Genomic DNA, 18,738 nt, shown 5'->3' on the forward strand with positions numbered 1-18,738 from the left:
CCTAGAATTGTGCAAAAAGACAAAGATGTTATTGATGTGGTAAATCCTCCCATGATTCAAATGACTGTCAGTTTGAAGAAAAAGTCTGCAGAAGGTGTCTCAAACAAGTCTGCATAGAGAGAATGTGCAAGGCAGACAAACAGTACTACCAAGTGTAAAGTCTCAAACACAAAACTAAGTAAATGCATAAAGTTACCAAATGTGAAACAGAATCACACAACATAGAGTCTGAAAAAGACGAACTGTCACGCCTAGAACTGCATAGTATAACTGAAGCAGATTACAAAATCATCTGGATCACAATTGATGTGTCTAGTGTCTAACTGAAAATGGAGCTGGATACAGGGTTAGCTTTGTCTATAATACCAGAGGCTGACTACAACAGACTGTTTTCCAAGATACCATTTGAGAAGACCTCAGTGATGCTGAAGATTTATACAGGTTGAAAAGTGTCTCCCAAAGGTAAAGTGAAAATAAGTGTGGTGTATGGAGGCCAAACACAACAGTTTAGAGCTTTATATCTTGAAGGATGAAGGGCCAACACTTTTCTGACATGAATGATTGAGAAAATCCAACTAGACTGGCACTCAGTCAAACCTCTCAGTATGACATCAACAGGAAATGGTAGCAGTAATCAAAGACTGGCACAGCTGCTTAATGCTAATGAGAAGGTGTTTGAGAAGGGGATTGGTAAACTCAAAGGCACGCAGGCCAGAACTGAACTGGATGAAGCGTCAACACCAAGATTCCATAAAGTACATCCCATGCCCTAAGCACTATGTCCTAGAGTGGATGCTGAACTACAGAGCTTGGAGGTATCTGGAATTCTCTCCAAAGGTTGAATGGAGTGATTGGGCCACAGTCATTGTCCCAGTGATCACTTGTATTATATACTGGCGTGTTCTCTATAGTTAACTGATGAGGTAACCATAGCCTTTGGCCAGGAGCAGATGTCGTCAGGTGGTGCCCAACCTTCACAGAGTGTTTCGACCCTTAACCACACGGATCAATTGGCTGATCATTGAGGTGTTTTCAAGGCACCCAGAAAAACCCGGGATGTCACCTTTCTGGATGGATGTGTTGATGTAGTGGTTCTCCCTTAAGTAAGAAGTCAGCCTTCTCGCAAGCATTGAGTAGAATATCTTGCACTCCGCGCTAAGGAGGGAGATTGTCCTAAACTAGGTGATTGTAGAGGAATCTTCCTTGGGAACAAAGCATCCTTCCGCCTTTTTCCAGCTTGATGGTATAGAGTCCAAATCTCCTTCATTATGTTACACAACCTCTGGAAGAGTTTTGGGCATTTCTTATATATCTTGTAGGGTACACCACTTGGTCCTGGGGTGGCAGATGACTTTGCTCTCTTGATGATATCCTGGACCTCCTGTCAAGTGGGCATTGAAACATTCAGCTCAGTTTCTGGGATTCTTGTTTGGGGGACTTTTGGATTGAATTCTAGTCCCTGATTCCTACGGGGATTGCTGTGTGATTCTCACAGAAATTCTTCCACCTCCTGCTTTGAGCTGGTTAGGGTGCCAAATTTTCGCTGACAAGAAAAGCCCTTGTGAACCTGAGTTGGTCCTTAACAAACTGTACTCTCCTCTCTTTCTCCCTTCTTTGCTTTCGCAGCCTCTCCATCGTCCTGAACTTGCACAGCTGTTCCTGCAGTTTTCTTGTTCGATCTTTGACACCACCTTCTTTGTCAGGTGAATTGTTCTTGAATTGAGACATGATCACTTCACTTCACCCACTATACAACCAGTTGGCAAGGCCTCCGAAAACAGATGACATCACAGTAACGACTGTAACCCATGTCCAAGCAAGGTGGGTATTGCAAGTTGGGTATGAACACCCGATTGTGTCTCCTACAAGTTCACTAACAAGCGCAGAACACAATTACACACAGACTGACTGAGAGGCCCTTAGACTATCATGGGAAATAAAGAAGTTCCACCACTACCTCTACAGACAGAAGTTTATACTAGTAAGAGATCACCAGCCCTTTGTGTCCATTTTCAATCCCAGGAAGGGAATTCCAGTGATGACTGCTACCCAGTTACAACATTCAGCACTATTCCTAGGAGCCCACTTTTATGACATAGAGTTCAAGGGTAACAAACAACACAGCAACGCTGGTGGCTTGTCACATCTTCCACTATTGGCAAATGAAGAAAAGTTTTCATACAGTGACCCAGCAGAAGTGTTTTACACAACATTGGCGGACCAGTTGCCGGTAACAAATTCCGAAATACAAAGGGAAACAAGGAATGACCCGATGTTGTCAAAAGTCTATGAAATCATCATACAAGGATGGCCAGCTCATCCAGAGTTCTCAGCGAAACAAGGCCAACTGTTGGTATGTCAAAGAACACTGATGTGTGGAGCTCATGTTGTGGTTCCCTCTGAACTGCCCACAGAGTGTTAGAGAATCTGCACGAAGGACACCTGAGAGTAGTCAAGGTGAAGAGTCTTGCCTGGAGCTATGTGTGGTGGTCAGGTATAGATAGGCAGATTGAAGACTTGACCGAAAGCTGTTCGGGATGCCAGAAAGCTGAAAGTGCAACTCCACAGACACTGTTACACCCACAGGAGTGGCTGTATTCACCATGGCAAAGAGTGCATATTGACTTTGTTAGGCCGTTCAGGGACTCCGTGTTTTTGATTGCTGTGGACGCTCATTTGAAGTGGCTGGAGGTCATACCAATGAAGTCAACCACATCAGAAAAGACTGTTTCTGCTCCGAGAATTATCTTCTCCAGAACTGGCTTAGCAGAACCAATTATGAATGACAACAGTACATGTCAGAAGAGTTCAGACTATTCATGAAGAAAAATGGCATCAAATATATCAAGTCAGCTCCTCACCGCCCAGCAACGAATGAGCGAGCTGAAAGCCTTCAAGAAGTCTATTAAAGCAATGGACAAGGAGGACATTTCTCTACAGCACAAGGTGAACTTCCTTTTTGTGTATTGGAGCTCTGTTCATGCGACGACAAATCAAACACACTCAGTGTTGTTCATGAGCAGGAATCTGAGATCTCACATAGACCTCCTGAAACCCGATCTACGGAGGGAACTGCAGAACAAACAGTTCAACCAGTTGCCAGGTGAAGCAACAAGGAGCTTTGAGACTGCAAGTCCAATCATGTGATTACTGAGAAGACAGGTGGACACCCGGTAGGATAACTACAAGAACTGGACCACTGATGTACACCATGGATGTTGGAGATCAGACGTGGAGACGTCATGTAGACCAGACACTGGATGCTCAGCTGAAGAACACACGTGAGTTGCCTGTATCTAAAAAGACAAACACATTACAGTCAGCAGACTTGCCTGTCACTGATGATGTCACTGAGAGCAACGTGACACTGGAAACCAAGAGCTTTGTCTTAGACAAGACACCTACCTAACCTGATGCCACTCCACAGGTCCAGAGGTGCTATCCTGAAAGAAACAGAGCACCACCCAAAGACTGAATGTTTAGAACTGTGAAGTTAGTTATTGGCTGTTATTGTGAAAGAAGTGTCCATTTGGAATATGGGTTCATGAAAAGGAAATTGAATGTTTTGTACACATACAGTTTTACGTTGTATTAATCTAAAGGGAGAGGAAGTGTAATGTATGGGTCTATTTCTTTTAGAGCAATGACCCCGCCCCCCCCAGCACTACGTATCGATCTGTTGTATGTGCATGCACATTGTTCTTGTTCTCTCTTGCTCACTTCAATATGATTACACCAATTAAAGCCAGCTCCCGTGTGCATGCTTTTATGTAACATATAGGTAGTTATGCATAGACACAACAGGAAGATCAGAGTTTTCTTCTTTTTCAGACAGATTCTGAAGGTCGAGGATGACATGCTCCAGCCGATAGCATTGTGGTTTGTACCTTTATCAGATAGACTGAGGAGATCCAAGAGTGTGGCTTATCACCACCACCCTGAGGAAAACTAAGGATGGCTAATCAATACTGGTCTTATGAGTGATGATGAGACCTGAAGAATAAATTTTAGAAAAAGTTCTTTTGGTTCTGATGTACCCAAAAAATTCTATGAAGAAATCACAGACAGCCATTGTTGGAACTATTGGTGTTGATGGAGCAGGTCAATTGAAATTCTGTGCATGCTTTCTAACGTTTGCATGTAGCCTCTATGTGCTCCAAGAAACTGGAGGTACGCAGGGCCCTCTCAAAAGCTTCACCACCAGTGTAAATGGGAAAGGATTTTGTAAGAATGTGGAATGTTTTCAATTAGATTTTGAGAAGGTCCTTCAAGCATTCTCTCCATGTTCCTGGAGGTCTCTTGTTTATGAAGCTTGGAGTAGGATGCCTACCTGAGCTGACTAAGTGATAACTCCTCTTGGTGTCGGACTTCAGGATACAAAAATCAGTTTGACAGAAGATGGGAGGTGATGTGAAGACAATAAGGGGCTTCAGAATGTGGAATCTTGTAAGAAAGGAGGGTGATGGGTGGGAGATATAGTGGGCAGGTGGAAATGTGGGGGTGGGGGTGGGAGAGGCAAAGGGACTCAGTGGGAGGAGTTTGTAGAAGAAGTAGATAGGGGAGTGGGGAAAACTGGGTGGTAGGGTTCAGGGGAGATGTGGGGGCTGGGGTTGTTTGGGAAAAAAGTAGTTGTGGATGAGAAGACCTGGGTAAACTTGGATTCTGAGCTGACAGGCAGACAAACTTTAATTTTCAAGCATACAATCTGTAAACAGCCATTTTAAGAGCAGAGCAACCTCAAGGCCCAATGAACAGCTTTTAGAGTCTAATTCAATACAATGACCTGTTCTCTGATGCAATTCACCACATAACCGAGGCTGCTTGTAGCACACTGCCACACTGCAGGCACTTGCGTGTGCCAGGTCACCACCAAAGTTGTCCTTGACTCACATACCCACCCATCAGGTGAGAAATTTGCATGTTTCTGATCCTACAGAGAAAGAGAATCTAAGAATGCACTTCTGTTGGCTTAGTAAACTTGAGCTAATATTTACAGAATGTGAAATAATGAAAAAGATTGTAGTCAGTAATGTCTTTATCCCCCTTTTTGAGACACACATCTGGAAATATTCCACTTAAACTTTAACATAAGATTTTAAAATCTGGCTTTATCAAATACTTCTTAATGCGAACTCCCAGAAGCTAAACAAAGTAATTCATAGTATGACTGACAGAAATACTCTTTCGTATCCTGGAAAATCAGTTTTGCTCAGAATACTATTCAGTTTTGGGCAGAGGGCAGAAATAACTAATCTGAATGCAGGTCTAATTGAACATATTAAAAGACACATAATCCAATTCAGCAGATAAATATTATGAGAATTTTTATTAAGTTTTTGTATTTTGTTTGAACTTTCACTTCGGTCATTAGGAATAATAGATGCTGACAAGATACTAATGAACTACATAATTTGTGAGAACTTAAAACCCTGGTTACACTGTCACAGGACTCTCTAAAATGCAAAAATTGAAACTATGGAGCATTATGCTTAACCGTAGAACAGCTGTGTTAACAGGAAGTGCATGTAGATATATGATCCTTTACTGTGTTATTGAAAGAGAGATATAAACATAAGATTCAGCAATTAACTGGGATGATCCCATGCTCTGGAAATATATTAGTCTGTCTGTTGACAGGCAATAAGAGTTCTGTAGAAATAAGTGTAAAAGCATCTAAATTACAAAAAAATTTCTTAACAGTAACTCCAAAGCTATCCGCAATTGGACATACATTTCTGAATAGTTCAGTTCAAATTATGTAAATAATACTTTTAGAATAGTTTTGAGGTTTACTTTTGCAGATGTGTCACACATCAGATAAAATTCAGTATGTGATTTAAGGATATTGTAAATGTATTATCTTCCTGCTTTTATAGTATTATATTTTATAACTAGGTCTCATATGGAAAGTCTTTCATTTCTGCCATCATATGAACATACTAAGACATACTACCAGGATCATGATGCTGATGGAAATGTTCAAGTAGAAATGCAATTGTTAACTAAATAAGATTGTAGAGATTGTTTCTGATTTCAACATATTCTGACTGCTAACAAAAGACATAGGAACAGAATTAGGCCATTTGGCCCATTGAGAATACTCTGCTATTCCAAAATGGCTGATTTATGATCCCTCTCAACCCCTTTCTCCTGCCCTGTAACCTTTGATGTCCCTACTCATCTAGAATCTATCAACCTCTGCTTGAAATACACCCAATGACTTGGCCTCTGCGGCTGTCTGTGGCAATGAATTCCACAGATTCATCATCCACTGGCGAATGAAATTCCTCCTCAAACCTTAAAACCGTAAAATTGTTACCTTAAATATTTGCAGAACAGCCAATAGTTTATCCTGTAGTTGCAGTATGCCTGTGTCAAATCACAAATCACTGTTTTGTCCCATGACCCTTTTAATGGAAATGATTTAGGGAGAAAAAAATGCTGCTTTTATTCAATTGTTTCTAATTAGCGAGTACCACAGAAAAGAGATTATTTCAGTTATTTACTTAAGTCCTCACCGCTACTGAGACATAGGCTGCCAACAGCAGCTTGCCAGAGTCCTCTGGCCTGGGCCAGTCTTTCAAGTCGTCCCCTGGTCTCGTCCATCTTTGAAGATCCTTCCTCTCCCAGGAATGAGGTCTCTGGAGTTTCAGTTGGAAATTCTGCAGCTCTAGGTTTTTATGGGATGGGGTTGCTAGCTCCATGCCCAAAGCTGAGCTTGGTGTCATCCATGGTAGTGTTAGATTATTTCTGTGCCTCAACAAAAGTCTTGTCATCTTCAGAAGTTTTCGGATGACTCTGCCATAGTTGGGTGCATCAGCAAGGGAGATGAGGCGGAGTACAGGACTATGGTAGGAAACTTTGTCACATGGTGTGAGCAGAATTATCTGCAGCTTAATGTGAAAAAGACTAAGGAGCTGGTGGTAGACCTGAGGGGAGCTAAGGTACCGGTGACCCGTTTCCATGCAGGGCGTCAGTGTGGACATAGTGGAGGATTACAAATACCTGGGGATATGAATTGACAATAAACTGGACTGGTCAAAGAACACTGAGGCTGTCTACAAGAAGGGTCAGAGCCGTCTCTATTTCCTGAGGAGACTGAGGTCCTTTAACATCTGCCGGACGATGCTGAGGATGTTCTACCAGTCTGTGGTGGCCAGTGCTATCATGTTTGCTGTTGTGTGCTGGGGCAGCAGGCTGAGGGTAGCAGACACCAACAGAATCAACAAACTCATTCGTAAGGCCAGTGATGTTGTGGGGATGGAACTGGACTCTCTGACGGTGGTGTCTGAAAAGAGGATGCTGTCTAAGTTGCATGCCATCTTGGACAATGTCTCCCATCCACTACATAATGTACTGGGTGGGCACAGGACTGCATTCAGCCAGAGACTCATTCCACCAAGATGCAACACAGAGCGTCATAGGAAGTCATTCCTGCCTGTGGCCATCAAACTTTACAACTCCTCCCTTGGAGGGTCAGACACCTTGAGCCAATAGGCTGGTCCTGGATTTATTTCATAATTTACTGGCATAATTTACATATTACTATTTAACTATTTATGGTTTTATTACTATTTATTATTTATGGTGCAACTGTAACGAAAAACAATTTCCCCCGGGATCAATAAAGTATAATTATGACTAAAAAATCTTCCTTTTACTAAAAAAAATTTCTTTGTTATTGTAGGGTGAATATTACCCATCAGAATCACATGATGCTTCCATCAATGAAAACTTGGTGTTTTTGAAATTCAATCAAATAAAAAATATATTGGTCAAAAATAAACAATTATTTTGTAATAATAACCAGTTCATACACTGATGAATATCATATCAGAAAGTGAAATTACACTGTCAATTTTAATGAAATTAAAGTACAACCTACAGGTTCATTGTCCCACAAATTTGGACTCTTGATTTGACTCCTAATTTGTAATGCATTTGGTATAGTTTTCCAACTATTTCGCTGGAGTCATTCTGAGAACAAATGATGATTGTGTTCATCATATATGAGAACCAGGTGGTCGCAATTCTGTTCCACTGATGGTACTGCCTAAAATGTCATTATTGTTTGGGTATTTTAATTACTTGGGTTTATTTGTTGCACTCATCAGTTATCATGGTGAGAACTAGCTGCATTGGCATCTAATGTTGGCAGAGTTCTCAATGACTGAAATAAATCACAAGAAAAAACATGTGCAGGTCGACCTTCACTAATCCAGCACCATTGGGACCTGAGGAGTGCCGGATTAGTGAAAATGCCAAATTACATAATCAGTGCTGGGTTATCGAAGGAACTGGATTACAGGTAGTCGGATTAGTGAAGGTCGACCTGTAGTAATCTAGTGTCCACAGCACAAACTATTCATGTGAACTTACTCAGGGAGCTAATGCTCCTAGTCAAGTACACGCAGCATATTTTTAAAAAAGTTGCATAAACTTTCTCAACAAATATTTGAAAATACTCATCATATTGTGTGTAAACCCACCAAATCTCCAGGAGGCTTGAAGCGATGACTAAATAAATATATTCTCATCTGCTTTATGACTACAAGGGTTGTGCAATGTCCAGTTCACAGAACAGCACAAAACTGTCCTTCCCGCAGTGAAAATATTCATAGCACCTATGTTATAATCTTTAGCAACACAGAAGTAGGCCATGCTGTCTAGCTAGTCCATGATGGCATTCATTCTGAAACCATAAAGTTCCATTCGATTACTCCTGCTACAGTTTTATGGTTTAAGCCTTGCAGTCTAACATGAAATCTAATAGTCTGTGAACACTGATTGATGAGAATATAAGAAATAAATTGTTTACTCTTGACGTTTATTTTGTTTATAAATGCTAATTCCTGAATACTCTGATTCAGTAACCTTATATCTTTATTCTCAGTGAATTATTAGAAAACAATCATTGTATGGACAACTGCAATGTGAAACTTGGTATTCAAAAACTGTGAAACATGCCAAGCAGTTCCATTGCCCTTAAATCAAGCACTTCCGTTCCTGGCTTAAACGACATGGCTTACAACAATTATTAATAATTCTCTTTAAATTGCTAACCTTTGCTTCCTTGCACCCTTAATATGAACTCTGAACCTCATAATATACTGAGATTACCAGATATCTTTACGCACAATGCAGAAACCTATTGATGCTAAGTTCACAATTTATCTCATCAGAAGTAGATTGCGTTGTGTGCCCTTGTCAGTTAAGGTCCTAACACAGCATTATGCAGGAAATGACATCCCTGGATTTGGATGAGTGTAGTATTAAGGAACTCTGGTAAAACTGAAGTGAAAAGCAAATGAAAGATACTCTTCTGAATAGAATTATATTTCAATGAATGTTGGAGGTCAATTCTCTTAACCCCAAGAGTTATTTAGGTGGTGCAAAGCTTAAGATTTGAATGGTACCCTGCCAGATGATCTGGGCATTCACACCCTTCCTCATTGGCTCACTACGGCTAGGTTGTTTTGCATCTTGAAAACATACTGCAATGACTCCTCATGGCTTCTGCACTTCCCAAACTTACAAACTTTACTGTCAAGATGCAGAAAGGCGGGAACCAGTGTCACCTATTTTCCCCCTCAGGTCACACATCATCCTGAACCGAAAAGATGTTGCCATTCCTTTGTTGCTATTGTGCCCGTTCCTAGAATACTCCACCTGACAATGCTCTGGCACCATCCTCACCAAAAAGACTGCTGCAGTTTAAGAAAGTAGCTCACTGCCACTTTCTCAGAGGTATTCAGGGATAGGGATCAGGGGAGGGGGGTTACTTGAGGCGTATTTGGGCAGTGGAGCACAAAACCATGTAATGTACTTCAGCTCTATCTGGTCCAGCAAGCAAATTTGTTGCTTTGAAGAGCCTCTTCCCACTACAGAGCACATCCCAATAGGCTGACTGGATGAAAATCACCTTCTCACTCCGGTCCAAGATTAAAGTATCAGTTGGGCCCACACTTACATCATTGGAGTTGAGTCTATATATTTAAAGAGGATATGCCTTAGTTTCCAAAATATGCCTTAGTTTACAATGGGTCTGGACAGGTTTGTCCCATTGAGGCAGGGAAAGGATAATAGGGTGAAGGAACCATGGTTGACAAATGATTTGGAACATTTAGTCAAGAGGAAGAAGGAGGCATACTTAAGGTTTAGGAATCAAAACATCAGGCAGGGCTCTTGATAGGTATAAAGTAGCCAGGAAGGGACTTAAAAAGAGACTTAGAAAAGCTAGAAGGGAGAAGCTAAGAAGCTGAGAAGGCCTTGGTTGATAGGATTAAGGAAAACACATACGTTGCCTCAAAGATGTCCCGTCTATCTGCATCGTATTGAATAAACAATAATATTCTGTTGATTGAGGAGACTATGGATGCTGAACCTGGTGCAGAAGACAAACTGCTGCAGGAACTCAGTGGGGCAAGCAGCACCTGACAGAATAGTTGATATTTCAGGTGAAAACCTTGCATGGGACTAAGATCATTTTCCATTGTTTTGGATTTCCAGTATTTTTTTTGCTTCAATTTACAATACCTTCAATGATTAATTTAGACTTATTTAATGTGGTTAATAATTTATTGAACAAAATGTTCATTTTATGCCAGTTATTCATCACTGTGGGTACTTGAGCAATATGAAAGCAATATTATGATAGCTGGATTATGATAGGCTGTTTATTTTTCATTCAAACAAATGAGTACAAAATTACTTCAGAAATGGTGTACATCTGGCATTGGGATTTGTTATTTTCTGCAATATGCGATTAATCAAGGTGTGAAAAGTAATCCCAGGGTAAAACAGCTCATAAAGAATCATTTCCAATTCTCTCTATGCTATAAACAAATCATTTCTGTTGGCACCTGGCAAGAAATACTGAGCAATACTGAATGGAAAAATAGAGTATATGAGAAATAAGCACAAACATATTCAAATCCCATTATTGCAGCTTGAGAACCATGGTGAAGCTAATGTCCAGAAGTATCCTCGTTTTCCACAGGGAAGATTTCATCATATGAAGGCGGTGGAATGCTATCAGGAACTTCATCAGCTCCCAATGTGTCTTGTAAATCACCTTGATGTTCTTCTGCTCTGTGGAAAATATTACCAATATTACATAAGTCAGCTTGGAATATAGAGCAGAATTTAACCGTTCAACTAGTTATAAGACTTCATATTGCAGTGATTTCCCAGCAAATATCAAATGGAAGTATCGAGCATAGACATTGTAAAGTCATTATTGAGGTCGAATTTGAAGGAACCTGAGCAAGTGTTAATGCATCTTCTATGAATATGCCATTTTATACTATATACTTTACTTTATACTTTGTTGTCGCCAAACAGTTGATACTACAATGTACCAATATGGATGTTAGTGATATGTAGTTAGGGACATCAAAGCTATTGATATCTTTTTGGATTGAGTGACTCACATGTTGATTGACGTAATGCCACATTTTGTTTATGGTTCAGAAGATTATCAGTTTTCAGTTTTTAGAGAATTGAGTGGTATTTTATATTTTGTGTGCCATTTTTAATATGAAACCTACTGTCAGACTCCTGGCTGGATTCAGGGGAGCCTCTGGTACTGGGGCCCAACCCCAACCCAGTGGAGCCTCTAGTCCTGGAGTCCACCCTCAACCCAGTGAACAACCACTTTGAACCATCTACCAATGTTTGACAAAGATGTGCAGAGGTTGAAGCTCAGATAATTGGGGTCTAGCCTCATTCCTGGCTCTAATAATGACAAGAAACTTGTAAATACTGCCTTTATCAATGCAGAGATGCTACCAGCCAAAATATGACATTGCCCCATATAAAGAGATATTAGGGCTGATGATTAGGGCAGTGGGCAAAGAGGTTAATTTTAAGAAATATCTTAAGGCAGAATAAAATGTTGGAATTCACTCCATAAATCTCTCCAATAGTTATGGTCTTCGCAACTAAAGACACTACAATCAAGTTCAGAACAATTCTGAGATGAGCAAAGCACCTGAAAGAAGTGATCAATATATGTCGAAATTTACAGCACAAGGTGAAATTACAGTGATAGATAAAGCTCTGGAGGGATATGAGTACAAGAATTGGTACTGTCATAAACTTGACTCCTCTGCCTTCCTCCTTTCCACAACTGCTAGAAACTGAATTATACTGTTTGCAAGCTTGTCCTCAAAATGAGCTTCAAGGCACAAATCGATACAATCACTAATTTCATCGTACTTCTGTTCATCCGTTGCTGGAACCCTCACACCCACTTTTGTTACCTGGAGCCTCTACTATTCAATAGAGGCTTTACCAGACTCTATGACCTATCCTCCATAACTCCTGGGTTATCTGAAACATGGCCACAGTCACTCATTGTGTCTGTTATTGCTGACCTTCACTGGCCCAGGCAGAACTGTGGGTTATCAAAAAGCATGCGGATATAAGCTCTGTGCTTCCAGATAATGTTGCCAAGGAATAGTAAAGGATCAAGGATAGATTATTGAGAACATCACAGGTAATTATGTATAAGGGAGAAGAGCAGCCATTTACATAGAACCTAGAACAGTACAATACAGGGACAGGCCCTTCGACCCACAATATTGTGCCAAACCAATTAAATTAGGAATCAGATGGCCACCTAAACTAAGCTCTTCTGCCTATACAATGTCCATGTCCTTCCATTCTCCTCACATTAATGTGCCTATCTCAAAGTTCAAAAGTTCAAATTTCAAAGGAAGTTTATGATCAAAGTTCATATATGTCTCCATATAAACCCTGAAATTCATTTCTTGCAGGCATTCACCATAAATACAAAGAAACAACAAAAAATGCAAGCAAAATAGTAATAAATAAGTAAGCAATAAATATGGAGAATATGATTTGAAGTGTCTTTGAAAGTGAGTCCACAGGTTGTGGAAACATTTCAGTGGTGGGGTGAGTGAAGTTATCCCCTCTGGTTAAGGAGCCTGATGGTTAAGGGGTAATAACTGTTCCCGAACCTGGTGGAGTGGCTGAGTACTGAAGATCTGTGCTGATCAACTGGCTGGAGACTTCACTGATATCTTTAACCTCTTGCTTAAACATCTCTTAAATGCCTCTAATGTTTGTACCTCTGGCAGCACATTCCAGGCACATACTGCTCTGTGTATAAAAACTTGTCCCTCACATCTCCTTTGAAATTAACTCCTCTCACGTTGATGACATGTCATCTCGTATTAGACATTTCAACTTGGAAAGGTTGCAACAAGATTGGTGAAAGGCAATGCTGACTCTTACTTTGCACATTTTAGGCCAGTTGTGGTATCAAAACAGAAGATGGGTTCATAACCAAATCTAGACATAAGTGAACAAAGTTCTAGGTTGAAAATTCAATGCAGCACTGAGGAAACAAATCATTGACAGAGCTGCAAATCATAAACACAAGAGATTCTGCAGATGCTGGAAATCCACAGTAACACATTCAAAATGCTGGAGGAACTCAACAGGACAGGTAGCATTAATGGAGAGGAATAAAGAGCTAATGTTTTGGGCCCAGACCCTTCATCATCACTGACAGAGTTGTATTCCTGCAGAGGTCTGAGTTTTCTACTGGATATAAAAGATCATTATGCATCATTTTAAATAACCTCCAGCAGTGTTGTTCCAGTTGTTCTGGGTATCTTATAATCAAGATCATGAAAGCAGATTATACGGTACTCAGTTGCTGCCCATAGGAGCTTACTATCTATAATTCAGTGTCATGTCTCTAAAATAGGAATAGCATCTGTTCTTCATAATTCACTGGTTGTAAAGTATTTGTGGTACGTTCTGAGGCCATGAAAGTTGCTATATGAAAGAAAATTTGCCCTTTTCTTTGGTTAATTCATCTTCAAGAACCTTTTAAGGCATTAAAAAAAATGAAACTCCTTTTTAGATGAAGGCATTAAATTATTCCTGAATCATTAGCAATGAAAGAAACATTTTGTTTGTTCTCAGAATCTGTAAGGGCTACATTCCTACTCTATCTGGTAGCTCTAAGGTGGCAAGGTATTGTCTTAAACTATTATTTAGGATTTAATAACATCATTATGCTTTACTTCAAAGGATAGATGAAGATCGATCATAACGTTATGGTTTGAAGTTGCCCTATCAATTAGATAAAGTTTCCTTCTTCAAAGCTTATTAATTTTACTGACAATCTGATGATCCGATAGTCACTATTTTAATGCTACCAACTTTTTCTTCCAGACTTTCCTTTAAGATAGTTAAACTCATATTCTTCAGATTATTGAACAGGCCTGTTGATTTCTCGTTTAGTAGATGTTTAAGGTAGTAAATAAAGAGGTGAACTTGGGCTTTGGAGACCAGCAGAGTCAAGAGGTTGTCCATTAAACATGAAGCCTATTGAGTACACTTCTGTTGTGCATTGTGGTCATGCCTAACGTGGCCATCTGAAAGCAGTCAAATCTAAACATAATACATAATAAAGTTGCCACAAAACCACCAACCAATAATGTTGTTAACATTAATTCTGAGCTGCTGGTTCACCATGGAATACTTATGTTTTCATGTTATAACCCTAATCTAATATTATAAAAATCTGTTTCTCAATCACTGTTATAAACAAAACAAAATCCAATTCTGTGCATTAGTGAGACTATTAACAGTAGAATCCCAGTTGAACCCATTGATTTTGGGAGGAGCAAGTACAACTGTAGTGAAGATAGGAAAAAGACAAATAAGAAAGAATAATATTTTTGTGAAAAATATATAATATTTGATTTTAATCTTACATGGTTTAAAAAACTAACTTCAAATTTAAAATACTTATTTAAAACAAGACTTCTCACATTTGGTTATTTTAAAAGAAAATATTTAAACAAGATTTTATGAAGATGAAACAGTTTACTATTAAAATATGTATAAACTGATTTTTTTAAAGTAAAAGTGACAAAATGTCATGCCACAGGAAGTATATACATTCAGTAAGATTTTTCAGTCTTGGTCAGAATGTAGAAAGGATGCAGTTTATCTGTGACAGGCAAACTTTGTATTTGAATTATTGCATTCTTGGGCTCAGAATTAAACACCACAGGTCACTTACATACATTATTTTTATCAGTCTGTTATGGTCTGTTTTTAATTTCACAAAACTTGTTTCTTCCTTCATTAGTTCTATCCTTCCTTCCTTTGTCCCATTAACATCCATGATACCTCAAGTGCCCGCCATCGCTCTTATAGTTTCCTGGTCCCAATCCACTTTTTTCACCATTTCACCCAATTCCCTGCACTTTCTACCCTTCTTCACCTAACACTTTGAATTTCATTTTTAAAATGGAGATACAAGAGACTGCAGATGCTGGAATCTAGAGTAATAACTATCTGTCGAAGGAATTTAACAGGTTGAGTAGCATTTAACATTCAAACAGAACCAGGCGTTTCATCGCCTTCACTGCCAATTTGCACTCAACTCTCACTTTCATTTGATGTACTGTACCTCTGACTTTATTTTTCCCTTTTTAATTTCTTCATCTCGGGTAGGTCAGCAAACCATCACAAGTCTCCATTTTACAGACTCCCATATCCACACTACACCTCCTCCCATCTTATTTCTTGTACGAATTCCATCCCATTCTCCCAATTTTTCAAACTCCAATGTATTTGTTCTGATAACAACACCAACGCTTCCAAGATATTTGTCCTCAAACTTGCTTGTTCTATTTTCTGCACTTCAGCTATCACCTCCCACCACCCCCCACCCCAGGTTCTTTTGTGCTCCATTACTTCCATGAGCAGACACACCTTCCCCGTCCCTCTAGCTCAGATCTCCATGTGACCTGATCCCTCCATGATTGCTTGGTTCACTCTCACATGTTCACCAATGCCCACTCCCCTTCTCATGGCACATTTCATGTGACTGCAGGAGATGCAATGAACACCTTTTTAACTCTTCGATCTCCACCATCTAGGAAACAAATCACTCATTCCAGATGAGTGACATTTCAGTTGTGACTCCAATTTAGTGTACTCCATTTGGTTTTCACATACTGGTCTCTACAATGGAGGGACCCCATCACTAGATTGTATTTTTCATTCAATTTGCAAGGATATCCATAAACTACTTATTGCCTGCCACTTTATTTCTCCATCCTTCTTCCATTCTGACTGCTCTGTTTTTGACTACTAAGTCTGTGCAATGTAAGTCCAATGTAAGATCAAGGAATAGCATATCATCTTAGAGCCCTCAGGAGTCACCAATAGCTTTCTGAAGTAATTCAACTCGTCTCTTCTGGTCTGTATCCAAACCAGGCAATTCTGAACAATGTCAACCCAGTTTTTCCCTCATCACAGATAATGTCTGACCCGCTAAGTATTTTCACCATTCCCTTTTAGTTCAGGTTTCCGTGACTACAGTGCTTTATGTGTTGATGTTTCAATGTACATGTGACAAGTATAGCTAATCTTTCTATCTTACATTTCTTGGATGTTGTTTTGCTTTCTTTGTTGTTGCCATTCATCTCCTTCATTTACACTTTCACTCAACGGATCAGCTATTTTAACAAGCCTTCACCAGCTACTCTCAGCCAGCCCCACTTTGCCATTTAGATTCCTTCAGTCTCTACCAAAGCAGGCATTCCTTGTCCATTTCACCCCTCTCCAATACACACCAGTCCTCATCAAGGGATCAGCAATGGAAAGGCAGACCAGTTTCAAGTTCCGGGGTGTCAACATCTCTGAAGATCTATTCTGGGTCCAACATAGTTATGTAATTACAAAGAAGACACAACAGCAACTATATTTCATCAGGAGTTTGAGGAGACTTGGTATGTTAACCAAGACGTTTGTAAATTTCTACAGATGTACTGTGGAGAGCATTCCAACTGATTGCATTACCATCTGATATGGGGGGGGGGGCACTGCACCGGATTGGAAAAAGATGTAGAACATTGCAAACTTAACCAACTCTATCATGGGCACTAGCCTCCCCAGCATCATCCATCACCCAGGACATGCCCTCAATCTCATTGCTAACATCAAGGAGGAGGTACAGGAGCCTGAAGCCACAAACTCAACATTTCAGGAACAGCTTCTTCCCCTTTGCCATCAGATTTCTGAATGGACAATGAACCATGAACACTACCTCACTATTGTTTTGCTCCCTTTTGCACTAATTATTTAATTTAATTTGTATATTTATATATACATATTTCTCATAGTAATTTATAGTTATTATTATGTATTACAATGTACTGCTGCTGCAAAACAATGAATTTCACAATGTATGCCAGTGATATTAAACCTGATTCTGATTCTGATACTTTTCAGGGGTCCCTTTAAAGGTCATCGGCCCTAAGCACTCTCCACAGACACTGTGTGCCCTGCGAACTATCACCACAATTTTCTGTTTTTACTTTGAACTGAGGTTGTTTTTTAAAACAGTTTTCAATTATGTATATTGAACTATCTCAAGCTATAAAGTCGTTTATAACTTGAAGTTATAAATTGAAATAAATAACTGTGTAGTTTAATTTAATTTTCGAATAATCATGTTCAAATTTCAAATAACGTTGGTTCATTTGGTACATTATTTCATGAAATTCTGAATTCCACTAGCAAATAGTGAGCAGCTATGCTGAGAACCTACCTGGTTATTTCGTCATCTAACCGTTGGTAAGGTGGGCAATTCTCATCGCCTGTAAAAGCTGCGCTATCCAGAGGGTAAATGCTGTAGTACTGAGGAGGACATGGGGTTGTTCCTGTTGCAGCATTGGGTGGATGCGTGCTCTGTGTGTTGTTCAGTGATGGCAAGCAGGCGGTGTTCATAGCGACAGTTTCCTGGGCAGGAGATGCATACGGAGGGGGAATATACTGAACAACTGTAGCTCCGTGAAAAGTTATTGGTTGATTAATCCCCGTGAAAACAAATGATTGACCACAAGGAGCCTGCTCGGCCTCCGCAGCACTCTCGTTAATTTGTTTGCAAGTTTTGCAAGTTAGCATTCGAAACTTGCAGACAGAAATGAGAACAAAAGTAACTCCCACCGAGAGCAGAATCGGTCCTAGTAACTGTGTCCATTCTAAATCACTGGTACCGTAATATTTAATCCAGCCCATCACGGTGAAGGTTATGCCAACTAGAACCAAAAAGACACCAGAAAATAGCAGTGTGGCTCCAGCTTTGTCTCCATCTGACACCTGGACTCTAGGAGCTCTAGACTGGCAGGGTGTTACAGAAAATACGTTAACTGAGAAATCCTCGACATTGCTGTTACACTGCTCCATTTGGTTTGCACAGTCCACGCTGTGCGATCATTGCATGAAGGAAAAGGAGCGACACTAGTACACAGCGATTAAAGCTCAGTGTCACTACAAAAAGAAGTGCATTGTGTCTGGTTAATAATTGATGTTAGAATATTAAAATTCTTGGAGCTTGCGAACTGGATCATGAGTTCTTTGCATTTTTCATTTTGATGATTAAAAGTATTTAATGAGGCGTTAAAGCTAAAAGGTTAATTGACGCATTTCCTTAGAGATGTAGAACACTACAGCACAGGCCATTCTGCCCATCTAGTCCATACTGAACAATTATTCTGCCCAGTCCCATCAACCTGCACTTGGACCATAGCCCTCCCATCCATGTACTTACCCACATTTCTCTTAAATGTTGAAATCAAACCCACATGCACCACTTCCACCAGCACTTCCCACACTGTCACCAGCCTGAGTGAAGAAGTTCCCCCTCGTTCCCTTTAAACATTTCACCTTTCACCCTTA

At 40.0% G+C, this 18,738-nt stretch overlaps 1 protein-coding gene across 1 annotated transcript; it reads right to left on the minus strand.

Annotated features, from left to right (window-relative positions):
- Window positions 1-10,660: 10,660 nt before the first annotated feature.
- On the minus strand, window positions 10,661-18,320 carry tmem174 (transmembrane protein 174). The gene is made up of 2 exons (XM_072257167.1): window positions 17,609-18,320; window positions 10,661-11,091 (listed from the first exon to the last, which is right to left on the minus strand). Exons 1-2 carry the CDS (start codon window positions 18,244-18,246, stop codon window positions 10,968-10,970), a joined length of 762 nt encoding a protein of 253 aa, XP_072113268.1. The 5' UTR covers window positions 18,247-18,320; the 3' UTR covers window positions 10,661-10,967.
- Window positions 18,321-18,738: the final 418 nt, after the last annotated feature.

This window comes from Mobula birostris, chromosome 5 (genome assembly GCF_030028105.1).
Source record: "Mobula birostris isolate sMobBir1 chromosome 5, sMobBir1.hap1, whole genome shotgun sequence".
Lineage (NCBI taxonomy): Eukaryota > Metazoa > Chordata > Chondrichthyes > Myliobatiformes > Myliobatidae > Mobula > Mobula birostris.